Source organism: Elephas maximus, chromosome 22 (assembly GCF_024166365.1).
Source record: "Elephas maximus indicus isolate mEleMax1 chromosome 22, mEleMax1 primary haplotype, whole genome shotgun sequence".
NCBI classification, from domain to species: domain Eukaryota; kingdom Metazoa; phylum Chordata; class Mammalia; order Proboscidea; family Elephantidae; genus Elephas; species Elephas maximus.
Genome location: NC_064840.1, coordinates 24,684,884 through 24,700,117, shown reverse-complemented (window position 1 = coordinate 24,700,117; position 15,234 = coordinate 24,684,884). Strand labels below are relative to the sequence as shown.

Genomic DNA, 15,234 nt, shown 5'->3' with positions numbered 1-15,234 from the left:
GAGTGGATCCAAAATCTTATATATTTATTTTAATTTTTGTTAAACTTTTATTTTGAAATAATTTCAAACTTACAGATATGTGCAAGAGTAAGATGAAGAACTTCTATATATACTTCTCACAGATCCTCCAATTAACATTTTACCACATTTGTCTTATATTCTCTCTCACTTCCTTTCTCTCTCTAACATGGTTAGACAACTGGCTGCAATTATAGTTTATTTGTATACATACGTATGTATGTATATAATATACATAGGTATACATGCATACATTCATACATATATGCATATGTATATATATATATAATATATATGTGTATATACACACACAGATACAGATGTCCTTGGGTGGTGCAAACAGTCTGTGCTCAGCTGCTAACTGAAAGATGTGGTGTATATGAAAAACCAAACCTGTTGCTGTCCAGTCTATTCCGATTCATGGCAAGCCCGTGTGTTACAAGAGTAGAGCTGAGTTCCATAGGGTTTTCTTGGCTATAATCTTTTCAGAAGCAGACCACCAGCCTTTTCTTCTGTGGTGCCACCAGGTGGGTTGGAACTGCCAGCCTTTCAGTTAGTATGTAGGTATGTGTTATAGATTGAATTATGTCTCCAAAAATGTGTGTCAACTTGGCTAGGCCATGATTCCCAGTATTGTGTGGTTGTCCACCATTTTGTCATCTGAGGTGATTTTCCTATGTGTTGTAAATTCTACCTCTATGAAGTCAGTGAGGCAGGACTCATCTGCAAGATTATGTTGTCTCTTGAGTCAATTTCTTTTGAGATATAAAAGAGAGAAGCAAGCAGAGAAATGGGACCTCTTGCCACCAAGAATGAAGAACCAGGAGGGGAGCACATCCTTTGGACCTTGGGGTCCCTGTATTGAGAAGCTCCTGGACCAGGGAAAGATTGATGTCAAGGGCCTTCCCTCAGGGCCAGCGGAGAGAAAGCCTTCCCCTGAAGCTGGCACCCTGAATTTGTACTTCTAGCCTCCTAGACCATGAGAGAATAAATTTCTCTTTGTTAAAGCCATTCATGTGTGGTATTTCTGTTATAGCAGCACTAGATGACTAAGACAGTGTATATGTATGTATATGTGTGTGTATTTGTACGTATATACGTATATATACAAGTAAAATGTAATTGCACCCAGTTGTCTGATACTGTTATACAAAAAAAAAAAAAAAAAATTTTTAGAAAATCTAATTCCTCTTTTACCACTTTCCTTTCTGGTCCACAGTTCCATCCAGGATCATGCATTGCGTTTAATCTTTTTAGTCTCTTTCAATTTAGAACTGTTCCTCAGCCTTATCTTTCATGATATAGATATTTGAAGAGCTCAGAACACTTATTCTTGAAGAATATTCCTCAACTTGAGTTGTTTGATGCTTACGCTTGATTAGATCCAGGTTGTGCATTTTTTTTTTTGGCAGGGATAACCACAGAAATGATGCTGTATCCTTCTCAGTGCATCATCTCAGGAGGCCCATTATGTTGCTTTGTCCCAACTAAGACTAACTTTTATCACTTGGTTAAAGATGGCTTCTGCCTAGTTTCTCCACTATAAAGTTAATGAATGCGGATTTTGTGGGGAAAACCCTTTTGAGACTACATTAATATCCTTTTCCTCATTAAACACGCACGTACATGTTTTTACACTCATTGATGGCTCCTGTCTGATCAGTTATTTCAGTGATGATTCCTAAATGGTGATTTTCTAATTCTGTCTTACCTCCCAAGTTTATTAGCTGGCATTCTACTGCAAAGAGGAGCTTTCGTTTCCCTCAATTATTTATTTATTATATCATTATGGATTCCTGATTTTTTCAGTGAGTTTTAATGTAATAAATCTAATGAATCTGTCAAATTGTCCCATATTTGGTCAGTGGGACCCCTTTCAAGCTGGCTCTGTGCTTTTATGACGTGCCTCCATCATTCTCTGAGTACTTTCAGATTTTCTGACCCAGCAAGATATTCCACATCCCATCTTGTAATTTTTTTGTCCCAAACCTGAAATCAACCGTTTCTCCTTTTAGTAGAGAATGGTATTTGAGAAACAATATCTGGGCTCTGTTGCTATTATCATTAGCTGCCGTTGAGTTGATTCCGACTCACGGTGACTTCACGTGCACAGAGTAGAACTGTGCTCTGTAAACTTTTCAAGGCTGTGATCTTTCGGAAGCAGAGCACCAGGCCTGTCTTCCAAGGTGCCTCTGGGTGGGTTTGAACTGCCAAGCTTTCAGCTAGTACTTTAACCATTTGTACCACCCAGGAACTTCATATCTGGGCCCTAGTTATACTAATTACTGTAGTGGGATATTATTGCTTCTAGATATTTCCCTGGGCAGAGCTCTAACACACACAACCACACACACATATTTTTTTAAAACCATGAGTTCGTACCAATATATCCACTCTCAATCCAACACCACAGGATTCTGCCTCTGCTTTTTCCTTCCCTAATTGTAAAAGATAGTGTCTTAATGTTGCTGAGATGGGATTAAAAATCAGAGATTTAGTGTTTAGTAAAAATATGTGGTTTTATATGTCTAGTAAAAATACGTGGTTTCATATTGACATAAAAATTGTATTTTCTGAAATTCTTTCCTGATTTTTTTTTTAATATAAAGAAACTTTTTAGTTTGTAAATGATTCCTCTTTAAATGACATATTAAAAAAGAGTGTATTAGACCTGTTGACTCAGAGGTACGCTCCAGCTCTGTAGTTGCTGCCAAGAGCCAGCCCAGTAGTACCCTCCTCCAGTGTCTGGCAGATATTTCTGTCAGAGGCTGGACTGCTTGTCCTTCTTGAAGTATAGTTAGTATCAGTCTGAATGAGTGTCTCTATTTCATTTCATTTGTATGGTAAAACATATTTGCATCATATGCAGAGATAATTTGATTCTCTCCTTTCCTCCTTACTCCTCAAATTTAAGACCTTTAGGAGATAGTACAGTTAAGAAACCTCGTTCCCTAAGGACACTGCCCAACAAGAAGTCCTCTGCCTTCCCCGGGGTCTGGAGTCAGTTACCTAGTACCAGTCATCCAGTGCCACATCATGCCTCACGTACTTGGAACCGGAGGGGCCAGTTAAGAGAATTGCGCATCAGGTGAGTGTACCTGTGATCACCTGCCTGCAGTGACTTCTCCATTATTCTCCTTTTTTGGTTAAAATGAGAGGATGATTCTCGAATGATATCTCAAGAGGCCTTGATGCCTGCTCTATGTAGTGGAATGTTGAGATAAGAAAGATGTTCAGGAATCAGCAGGCCTAAAATAATGTCACTGAGTGCTTTTCATTCATAGTCTCCATTTGTGCCACACAACATGTACGCTATAAAGTTTCTCTCGGGAAAAGTTAAACGTGTTCCAAGGAAAATGGTCATTTTTTATTATTGTTAATTAGGTATATTAAAATATCCATTTATTCATTTAACAAAAATACATAGGGTGCCTACTAGGTGTGCTAGATCTGAGCACGCAAGGTGAATTAGATGTTCCTGATTCCTGACCTCATGAACATTTAAAAGCAGATGGAATTGGCAGACCATTTTACAAGCCGTGATAAAGTGCTCTCAGTGCTCTGAGAGGAGAAGAATGTGGGGCCACAGGCACACGTGGCAAGAGCAGCCAAGCTAGGATACACTTACTGGAGGAGGTAGAGCCTAAGCTGAGTCCTAAAGGATATGTAAAAGTAAGCTAGGTAAGGGCAGGAGGAAGAATGTTCCACAGTGCGCCTGGAGCTTAACTGGACAAGAAGTCAACTTTTTTCGTGTAACAGACACTGTGCTAGGTACTGGGGAGACTATAATACATGGTCCTTACTCTCAGGGATCCACAATGAGGTGGGAATGACAGATACCCCAGCGAGCTACTTACTGTGATATGGTGTCATAATGTTACACTAGGGGTATGCCCAGAGAGTACAAAGCTATTCACTCTTTAGGTTGGGAAAGGTCCAGGAAGGCTTTACATGGAAGCAAGCGTTGAAGATGAGACTTGTTGGATTAGTAGGCATTTGCCAGATGCTTTAGGCAGAAAGAATACTGTGAACGAAAGCATTATCATGTACTTCCTTTTCTTGACTCTGAAATCTGTCTCTTCATTCACAAAATACTTGATATTGGAAATATTTTTTAATAATCTGTTTTATTTTAGCTTTACAAATGTGTCCCATCCTGTGCTCTGTTTGACGCAAGATTAGCTATGATGTCATCTTTTGACTCATCCTAGCTTCCCTCCCTCTGGGACCTTAAAAATTCCTTCTTCCAGAAGACTGATGACATAAGCTGGATGGAGTTTTAAAATATATGTATCCTTTCTTTTTCCTTCTTTCAGATGTGTGGCCAGAAAGTTCTTGTATTTGTGGATTCGAAAGACTTTTGGAAGAGTATTCCCCTCTAAAGCCAGGTAGTATTAGCTCAGAATACCAAGCTTCTGATGAGTTCATTCCAGGTTTTTTTATTATTATTTTTAATATCAAAACTGTAAATAATCTTTATTATGGCACATGTTACATTCCTCCCCTGCCCTTCCCCAGCTCCCAGTAGGCAGGAATGGTACCTAATATGTAGAAGATAACTTAAACCAAACCCATTGCTGTCAAGTCGATTCCAACTCATAGCAACCCTGTAGGATGGAGTAGAGCTGCCCCAGAAGGTTTCCAATACTGTAATCTTTATGGAAGCAAACTGCTACATCTTCTGCAGAGCAGCTGGTGCTTTCAAACCACCAACCTTTCAGTTAGCAGCTGAGCACGTAACCACTGTGCCACCAGGGTTCCATAGTAGATCACTTGGTACATCTTCAGTCACTGAATGAGCGTGTGAAGGAATCATTCTAAGGTAAACCAGGATAGCTACAGTCCTCTCTGGGGAATAAAGTGTTTATCCAGGAGAAATAAATGAACTCTTTCAGGGCACTGGCGGGACTGACACATCGTCTTGATTTAAGCAGAGCCTGGGGAGAAAGTTGTCATTTACCAGGGGAGTGAAATGGTAGTGAGGAGAAAGTTCAGATCCCCTGCCATAGCTTCACTTCTATAGCTGCTGCTGCCCACTCTGCTGTTTAGTTAAGATTGCTTCAACTGCAGTGCAGAGAGTAGATGCAAGAGGGAATCACAGCTATCCAGGAAGCCTGTTAAGAGACCAGTGCAGCTGTCCAGGGGAGAGGTTAAGGCAGTGGAGATGGAGAGAAGGGGCCAGGTGTGAGGTATGTTTTGGAGGTAGAATTGACAGCCACTGAGAGTGCAGTCATTTTTTTAAACTGAAATGTTTGAGTCCTCTTTCCCTCCCCTCTCCCCCTCCTTTTCCTCTTTTTCCCTTACTGAAACCTTTTCTGTTTCACTTCCTGGTAGTATGGCTTTCCTAACCTGAGACATCTCTCAAGGCCTGTTGATTAGCTTGCAAGCAAACTTGTCCTGTGTCTTCTGAAATCTTCCCTTTGTGTACCTGTGAGGGGCACTGCTGTTCACCATCCCCTCTCTGGGGATCTTTTAACAGTTAAGCTCCTGTTGTGTTACCAGCCCATCCCTGCTATGGCTGTTAGAGGGAGTTCACATCTCAGCTTTTCCTCCTCCTTCTGGATCTTAACCTTGTCCTTTTCCACTGCTTAATAGCTCTCCAGTTTCTTCAGATCGTTTTTTTCCCCTGTATTTTGTCCTGTTAGTCTTGTTCTCTGTGGGAGAGTTGATCCAAATTACCTAGTTTGCCATTACTGGATGTTTCTTGTTTTTCTTTTATTCAATTTAGTATTTTATTTATATTCCCCTCTATTAGCTTTATACTCCTTTTTTTTTTTTTAGTGACTGCCTTAATGAATATAATACGTATCTGTAACTTATCAGAGTCTAGTTAATTGCCCCTTCCCAGACAAGGCTAGGTCCTTAGAACACTTTAACTCTGCCTGTCCCCACATCCCCACTTATATGCTGTTATTGTAATGTATTTTAATTCTATGTATGTTTTTAAATCTGTAAAATATTATTATTTTAGTTTTTATAACCAGTGTTCACTTAGGTGTATTCACATAGCTTCTCTGTTGCTCTGTTTCTTCTTGCACCTTCAGGTTCCCATCTGTGATCATTTTCCTTCTGCTGTAGAACAAACCTGAGTATTTGCTCTAGGGTAGGTCTGCTGGTGATGCATTCTCTCAGGTTTTGTTTGTCTAAAAATGTTTTTATTTTCACTTTCATTTTTGGAGACTGTATTCACTGGGTATCAAAGTCTGGTTGCCAGTTTTCCCCCAGCACTTTGAAGATATTACATTGTCTTATGGCTTCCATTTGTAAGCTATTAGTCTCATTGTTACTCTCTAGAAGATTCGTTCTTTGTCTTAGTTTTCAGACGTTTTAATATGATAGGCCTAGGTGTAAATTTATTTTCCTAAAGTCTTTTACGTCATTTTGAGATGATGGGTTATGAATCTGTCCTATTTTGTGGGCACATCTTTCTGACGTGCTTTCGTTGTAAGCATGTTATTTTGCCCCCTTTATTTATTATTATAACCTTTGTATATATATTTAACCTTTGCACATAAATCTAGTTTGAAAAAGGTATTAGTAAATAAGTACATACTTATCTAGATCTTTAAAAACTTTTACAAAACTAGGATAAAAACCCAAAACCCAGTGCATATATTGAAATTAGATTTCCTGGGCAGTACTGGAAAACTGGAAACCCTGGTGATGTAGTGGTTAAGAGCTACAGCTGCTAACCAAAAGGTCTGCAGTTCGAGTCCACCAGGTGCTCCTTGGAAACTCTGTGGGGCAGTTCTACTCTGTCCTATAGGGTTTCTATGAGTCAGAATTGACTCGATGGCAGTGGGTTTTACTGGAAAACTATATGGCCAAATAATATTTACAGAGAGGGAAGAAGCTACAAAATAAAATGAGAATAATAGGTATGCTGGATAGAATGATCCATCAAGCTGCCTTCAAATAGGATTTGCATAAGAAGGCTGATGCTCTTTTCTATATTTTAATCTCTTACATTTGTTCTTTAATCTATCATCTCCTCCTATTCTAATAAATAATACAATTAAAAACTACTCCTCCCCAAGTCTGCAATAAAATGTGTGATTCCTTGTATATGGTTACTGGTTTTGTAAAACATAATCCAAATACCTAATCAAATACTACTGTTTAAAATTTATAGGAAGAAACTTCTTAAAAATAACAAAAGGCCATCTCTGTTCTACATTTGGGCCAATTTAAATGATTTTCAATACAGCTAAACTGAATGTCGGGATTACTTTGGTCAAATCTGGCTGACCAGACTTCCAAGAATAAGATTATGTAGGTGGAGCTCAAAGATCAGTTGGTACCTTTTCTCAGTTGGGTAATATCACATTCCTACTGTGCTTGCTTCTTATTGAGGAGACTCATTAGGAAAGAATCCATCATCTCTGCACTCACATAAAATCACCCTCCCAGAACCCTCTCGCCACCCTACCTCACCTCCACATTAAAAACTGTAAATTAGTTGTGCTTTTGTGGCTTTTTCACTGGAGATCATAAATTTAAGCTGAATTATTCAATGTGAGGTTATAATGAGAGAACATGAATCTTATTCTAGTGAACTGTGACCTTTCCTTTAAGGCCTCACCTACTTTAACTGAAAATGGCTTTTCCAGTAGAAATACTGTTTGTTTCCAGTGTGCTTTGGTCCTCTGGAAACCCATAGAGAACATGACCCTGTCTCAAAAAATATATCAAAGTAACTAGCAGTTGATGGGCACGTGGATGTCTGTGATTTCCAGGGTAAAATCTGAAGAAAACTCTAAATCTGAGATAGATGTTGTGTGACATCTTCTTTTTTCATACAGTAACTTTGTCTAAGGACTTGAATACTTTAAATACTCAAATGCTTTTCTGTTGCTCATTTTTATGTGAAATCAGTTTTAGAATGAGACAAGATTCAGTTAAACTTTGCGAATTTTAGAGTTCCCTCATGTGTTGTTTTTGTGTAGCATTAAAAAATATGGCCGATTGCTCTATGAAATATCCTAGTTCTATTTCCCTTCTGCACTTGATCTGGATTTTCTTCTTCCTTTGTTTCTGTTGTCACTATCTTGCTCAATTTTTATTCTATTTCTAGCAGTTTCTCCTTAGTATGAGACTCTGTCCTAGAAGGCAGCCCTGGTAGGTCAGCTTTGAGCCTCTATAGGGACTGAACTTCTCAGCCACTTCAATTTTTATGTGAGCTGTGATATTGAAGAGGCTGGAACAGCTCCCAGCTTTAGCTGCTGTTCTCAAATTGGGCCACTGCACTTTCCAGTGAATATTTACTGGCTATTTTGGGGTTCTCCTGTTCTCAAATGCCATCTCATTGCTCCTTCTTCCTCCTGCACAAATGCTAATCCATGCAGGCCTTATGACTGTGGGTGGTCTGAATTCATGTGGATACCTTGCCATTTACTTTTGTTGTAATTTGTACATGAGTTTTTTGTTACGCTATGTAGTTGCTCTCTGTATTTCATGGGGATTCAGAGATTGAAAAGCTGTGTTACTGCCATTATCTTCCCCGTATATTTTTCTTACTTACTTTTATTTAGTGTATATTTGACTGAGAACCTTTTTTCAAGTAATACCTACTTAAAATGAGTACTTTGGGAATGCTGATTGTGTTATGTAGAAATGCATTTAACTCTAAGTAAGAGAAAGTCTGACAGTGGCCTAAATCAACTGGGATTTGCTTTTTCTCAGAAGCAGCCTGGAAGTTGGCAGCTACTGGTATGGATTCAGTTATTCAATGATGCCATCAAAAGACTCAGGCTTTTGGTTTTTTTCTAGTTACCGTTCTTTAGGACCTTTGTCCTCTGAGGTTACACTGCCTAGGTGTCAGATGACTGTTCTGGCTCCTGGCAGGGAGGGAAAGGGGTGATGCCAGCTTGATCTGCCCCTAAATCAGAAAAATGAAACATTCCTAGAAGCCCCCACTTGCATTCTACTTCTGTCTCATTGGCAGAGCAATGTATGTGACTACCATTAGCTACAGGGGAGGTTGGGAAAGAAACCTTTCCAGTTTCTGTGGTGGATGCTGGCAAGGAAGCAGGGCTCTGGGAAAGGGTGTGAGGTTACCCAGTGGACAATGTCTGCCACACTGCTTTAAAAATTTCACATTTAAAATTTATTTTAATTTTTTTGTTCTTGGGTAGTAGCAGGGCATAGAGGAAAGAGCGCTGGGTTGGAATTTAAGGGACCCAAATTTTGGTACCAACCCCGTCCCTAGTTTGATCTAGTAATAATTACATCTCTGGGCTCCCTAGGCCTCAATTTCTCAAACTGTAAAAGGAGAGGATGAGAATATTTGCTCTCTAAGCACCTACCAGTTGATCTGTTCCACAGTCAGCCCCTGGCCTTGTCCTGACTGATAATATCGAGCTTTTCCATCATCTCTTTTACAGATGTAGTCAATTTGATTCCAGGGTATTCCATCTGGTGAGGTCCACGTATATAGTCACCATTTATGTTGTTGAAAAAAGGTATTGGCACTGAAGAAGTCAATCTTGAAAAATTCTATCATGGGATTTCTGGCATCGTTTCTATCACCAAGGCCATATTTTCCAACTACCAATTCTTCATTTCCAACTTTCGAATTCCAGTCACCAGTAATTATCAATACATGCTGGTGGCATGTTGAATCAATTTCAGACTGCAGAAGTTTGTAAAAATCTTCAGTTACCTCATGTTTGGCCTTAGTGGTTGGTGCATAAATTTGAATAATATTAGTATTAACTGGTCTTCCTTGTAGGCATGTGGATATTATCCTATCACTGACAGTATTATACTTCAGGACACGTCCCCAAGAGCCAAAGTACAACCTAGAGTATATACCACTTGAATTTAGAGACCATCTCAAGAATAGATTTGACATGTTGAACACTAATGACCAGAGGAGTTGTGGAATGACATCAACGACATCATACATGAAGAAAGCAAGAGGTCATTTAAAAAACAGTAAAGAAAGAAAAGGACAAAATGGTTGTTAGAAGAGACTCAGAAACTTGCTCATGAATGTCAAATAGCTAAAGTGAAAGGAAGAAATGATGAAGTAAAAGAGTTGAACAGATGATTTCAAAGGGCAGCTCCAGAAGACAAAGTAAAGTATTATAATGAAATGTGCAAAGACCTGGAATTAGAAAACCAAAAGGGAAGAACACGCTTAGCATTTCCTAAGCTGAAAGAACTGAAGAAAAAATTCAAGCCTCGAGTTGCAATATTGAAGTATTTTACAGGAAAAATATTAAACAATGCAGGAAGCATCAAAGGAAGATGGAAGGAATGCACAGAGTCACTGCACCAAAAAGAATTGATGTTCAGCCATTTCAGGACATATCATATGATTGAGAAGGAAGGAAGAAGTCCTGAAGGAAGAAGCCCAAGCTGCACTGAAGGAACTGGCGAAGAAGAGGCTCCGGGAATTGATGGAGTACCAATTGAGATATTTTAACAAATGGATGGAGCACTGGAAGTGCCCATTCGTCTGTGCCAAGAAATTTGGAAGACAGCTACCTGGCCAGCTGACTGGAAGAGATCCATATTTATTCCTGTTCCAAAGAAAGGTGATCCAACCAATGCGGTAATTATTGACCAATATTGTTAATATCACACACAAGTAAAATTTTGCCAATGATCATTCAAAAGCAGCTGCAACAGTATATCGACAGAAAACTACCAGAATTCAATTCAAGATGGATTCAGAAGAGGACGTGGAACCAGGGATATCCCTGCTAATGTCGGATGGATCCTGGCTGAAAGCAGAGAAAACCAGAGAGATGTTTATTTGTGTTTTATTGACTATGCAAAGGCATTTAGCTGTGTGGATCATAACAAATTATGGATAACTTTGTGAAGAATAAGAATTCCAGAACACTTAATTGTGCTCAGGAGGAATGTGTGCATGGATCAATAGGCAGTTGTTCAAACAGAATAAGGGGATACTGCGTGGTTTAAAGTCAGGAAAGGTGTGTGTCAGGGTTGTATCCTTTTACCATACCTATTCACTCTGTATGCTGAGCACATAATCTGAGAAGCTGGACTATATGAAGAAGAATGGGCATCAGGATTGGAGGAAGACTCATTAGCAACCTGCATTATGCGGATAACACAACCTTCCTTTCTGAAAGTGAAGAGGACTTGAAGCACTTACTGATGAAGATCAAAGACTACAGCCTTCAGTATGGATTACACCTCAAAATAAAATGAAAATCGTCACAACTGGACTAATAAGCAAGTCATGATAAATGGAGAAAAGATTGAAGTTGTCAAGAATTTCATTTTACTTGGATCCAGAATCAATACCCATGGAAGCAGTAGTCAAAAAATCACACAACGCATTGCATTGGGCATATCTGTCGCAAAAGACCTCTTTAAATTGTTAAAGAGCAAAGATGTCACCTTGAAGACTAAGGTGCGCCTGACCCAAGCCATGGTGTTTTCAGTCACCTCAAAGGCATGTGAAAGCTGGACAATAAATAAGGAAGACTGAAGAATTGTCACCTTTGAATAGTGGTATTGGCGAAGAATGTTGACTATACCATGGACTGCCAAAAAAACGGATAACTCTGTCTTGGAAGAAGTACAACTAGAATGCTCCTTGGAAGCAAGGATGGTGAGATTATGTCTCACATACTTTGGACATGTTATGAGGAGGGATCAGTCCCTGGAGAAGGACATCATGCTTAGTAAAGGAGAGGGCCAGCAAAGAAGAGGAGAACCTTCAATGAGATGGATTGGCACAGTGGCTCCAACAATGGGCTCAAGCATAACAACGATTCTGAGGATGGCTCAGGACCAGGCAGTGTTCCATTCTGTTGTGCATAGGGTTGCTATGAGTCAGAAGCGACTTGACGGCATGTAACACAAGCAGCTGCCAGAATTGAGAACTCTGATACTGTTTCCATTGACTTAGAAACTTGTGATGGGCCGGTTGTTTTCAATCTCTTTTTAAATAAACCAAGTAGGTTATTTGTTTATTATTTTGGAGAAGGATTGACATATTCATCTTTGCTTCTATTGTGTGGGGGGATCTTTTTCTGTATTGAATTATTTATTTCTTACTTTTTAGGAATGCTAGAGGGAAAATGATATCAACCAGAAATCTCTTTGAATATCCCTGTGAATATGTTTATTAGCCTGTGGTTTTGTGTAAAAAAAAAAAATAATTGTCATGGTAAAATATATACAACTTGAAATTTACCATTTTTAAGTGGCATTAACTACACAATGTTGTGCAGCTGTTACCACTATTTGTTCCCAAAACTTTTTCATCACCCAAGCAGAAACTCTGTACCCATTAAGCAATAACTTCCCATACCTGGTTCCCCCAGCCTCTGGTAACAACTAACTCACTTTCTGTCTCTAGGCACTTGACTATTCTAGATATTTCATGTAAATGAAATCAATACTATGTCCTTTTGTGTCTGGGTTATTTCACTTAGCATAATGTTTTTAAAGTTTATCCATGTCGTAGCAAGTATCGGAACTTTTTTCCATTTTAATGGCTGAATAATATTTCATTGTATGTATATACCATGTTTTGTTTATCCATTGTTCTGTTGATGGACACTTGGGTTGTTTTATCTTTTGCCTGTTGTAAATAATGCTTCAGTGAACATTGGTGTACAAGTATGTTTGAGTCCCTGCTTTTTTAGCCAGTGTTTTTAAACTTTAAGCGGATGAGAAGGAGGGACACATTAATCCCTCCAGAACTATGACAAGAAATTCAAGGTGATTGACAAGACCAGAGTTCTTGAGTTATCAATCACCTTGACAGTGTGTTGTTAATATCAACACTCTGTCACTGCTCTTTTGTTTTCTTTCTTACTAACCTCCCGCTACCCCCTTTATTTTCTCCTGTTACAAGTCCCCTGGTCAGATTTCTGTGAAACTAATACGTTATAATCCTGTTAAATACTAGGAATACATTTAGGCATTTGCTTACCTTATAACTTTTAATCTTCCATGTAAATGAGAAATATAGCTACTGTTTTTTACTGATTAAAAATATTTTTTAGACTGGCGAATGCAAGAAATTGAGAATAAAATTCTCAATTCACTTATGGTTCTTGAAAAGTCAGATTTTTATTTTACCTTAATGTCTTCAATTGGTGTTATGGATTGAATTGTGTTCCCAAAAAATGTGTTGTAAATCCTAACCCCTATATCTGTGGCAGAAACCCTGGTGGCATAGTGGTTAAGAGCTATAGCTGCTAATGAAAAGGTCGGCAGTTCAAATCCACCAGGTGCTCCTTGGAAACCCTATAGTAGGGGCAAGTTCTACTCTGTTCTTGTAGGGTCGCTATGAGTCAGAATTGACTCCATGGCAGTGGGTTTTTTTTTTTTTTTGGTTATATCTGTGGCTGTAATCCCATTTGGGAATGGATTTTCTCTGCAATGGTAAGAGGCCATATCAGTGTAGGGTATGTTTTAAACCAGTCACCCTTGAGATATAAAAAGAGCAGATTAGGACAAGCAGGAAGCAGACGGGGGAAGATAGATGCCAAACCACATGAGGATCACAAAGGAACATAGAAACAAGGACCTTCCCCCAGAGCCGACAAAGAGAAAGCCTTTTCTTAGGGCTGGCGCACTGAATTTGGACTTCTAGCCTCTTAAACTGTGAGAAAATAAATTTGTTTGTTAAAGCCACCCACTTATGATGTTTCTGTTATAGCTGCACTGGATAACTAAGACAATTGTGAGATCTGAAGTGTTAATTGAAAAAAAAAACTAAACCCACTGCTGTTAAGTCTATTCTGACTCATAGCGACCCTATAGGACGAGAGTAGAACTTGCCCCATAGGGTTTCCAAGGAATGACTGGTGGATTCGAACGGCCAACCTTCTGATTAGCAGCCAAACGCTTAACCACTGCACCACGAGCTTGCCACTATAACCACTCTTAAGCGTATAGTTCAGTGACGTGGTTTACATTCACAATGTCGTGCCACCATCCACCTCTAAAAGGTTTTTGTGTGTGTTTTAAAATTTTCATTGTAGTGGAATATATGTAACAGTATTTCAACCATTTTATGTGTACAGTTCAGTGACATTAATTACATTCAACATATGTTGTGCAACAAAGGAATCCTGGTGGTGCAGTGGTTAACTACTTGGCTGCTAACTGAAGGGTCAGCTCTTTGAACCCCCCAGCGGCTCCATGGGAGAAAAGACCTGGCGATCTGTTTCCATAAAGATCACAGACTACGTAACCCATGGGGTAGTTCTGTTCTGTCCTGTAGGGTCGTTGTGACTTGGAATCAGCTAGATGGCACACGACAACAGCAATAGTTATGCAACAATCACCACTATCCTTTTCCCAGTTCTTTCATTGCCGTTAACAAAAAGCCCGTACCTCTCAGCAGTAACCGCCCACTAACCCCATCCCACCTGCCCCGGTAACCACTGATGAACTTTGCATATGTGCTGCCAAAGCAGGGACCACCACTGATGAACTCTGGTCTCTATGCATTTGCCTATTCTGGATATTGCATGTAAAGTGGGATCATAATTTTCCTTTTGTGTCTGGCGTTTCACTCAGCATGTTTTCAGGGTTCACCCATGTTGTAGCATGTATCAGACTTATTTCTCTCTTTGACTGAATAATATTCCATTCTATGGATAACATGTTTCTTCATACGTTTATAGACATTGGGCTTATTTTCACCTTTTGGCTATTGTGAATTATGCTGCTGTGAACATTGGTGTACAAGTATTTTTCAGTCCACCTACAAAACTTTTTCATTACCCTAAACAGAAACTCAGTATCCATTAAGCAATAACTCGCCATTTCTCACTCCCCCAAGGTTTTTTAAACCATCAATCTACTTTTGTCTCTATGCATTAGCCTACAGACTACGAGTAAATGAGACAATATTTGTCATTTTATGTCTGATTTGTTTTCCTTATCACAATGTTTTAAAGGTTCATCTGCATCATTGCGTGTATCCAAACATCATTTCTCTTTATGGCTGAAGATTATTCCCTGTGTATGTAGTAATTGGAATTCCTGGATGGCATAAACGGTTAAGCACTCGACTAGTAGCTGAAAAGTTAGCAGTTCGAACTCACCCAGAGGTACCTCAGAAGACAGGCCTGGTGATCTGCTTCTGAAAGGTCACAACCTGGAAAACACTATGGAGCACAGTTATACTCTGCACACACGGGGTGTCCATGAGTCAGAATCAACTTGATGGCAACTAACAACAAAAATTATAGTAATTACTGATAAGGAAAG

General features: G+C 39.2%; 1 protein-coding gene across 13 annotated transcripts in view; it reads left to right on the top strand.

The window, feature by feature from the left end:
* The window catches only part of SFI1 (SFI1 centrin binding protein), a 94,891-nt gene that overhangs the window by 20,287 nt on the left and 59,370 nt on the right, over positions 1 to 15,234 (top strand). For 11 of the 13 annotated variants that reach the window (XR_007514846.1, XR_007514847.1, XM_049865330.1 and 8 more), the window contains 2 exons: positions 2,933 to 3,106; positions 4,335 to 4,406. The exons of the other annotated variants lie outside the window; for them this stretch is intronic. Coding sequence is in view for 9 of the 11 variants with exons in the window: in XM_049865330.1 (XP_049721287.1) it covers positions 2,933 to 3,106; positions 4,335 to 4,406 (246 nt within the window). In the remaining 2 variants the exon portion in view is untranslated. The remainder of the gene's footprint in view (positions 1 to 2,932; positions 3,107 to 4,334; positions 4,407 to 15,234) is intronic. 13 annotated transcript variants of the gene reach the window in all.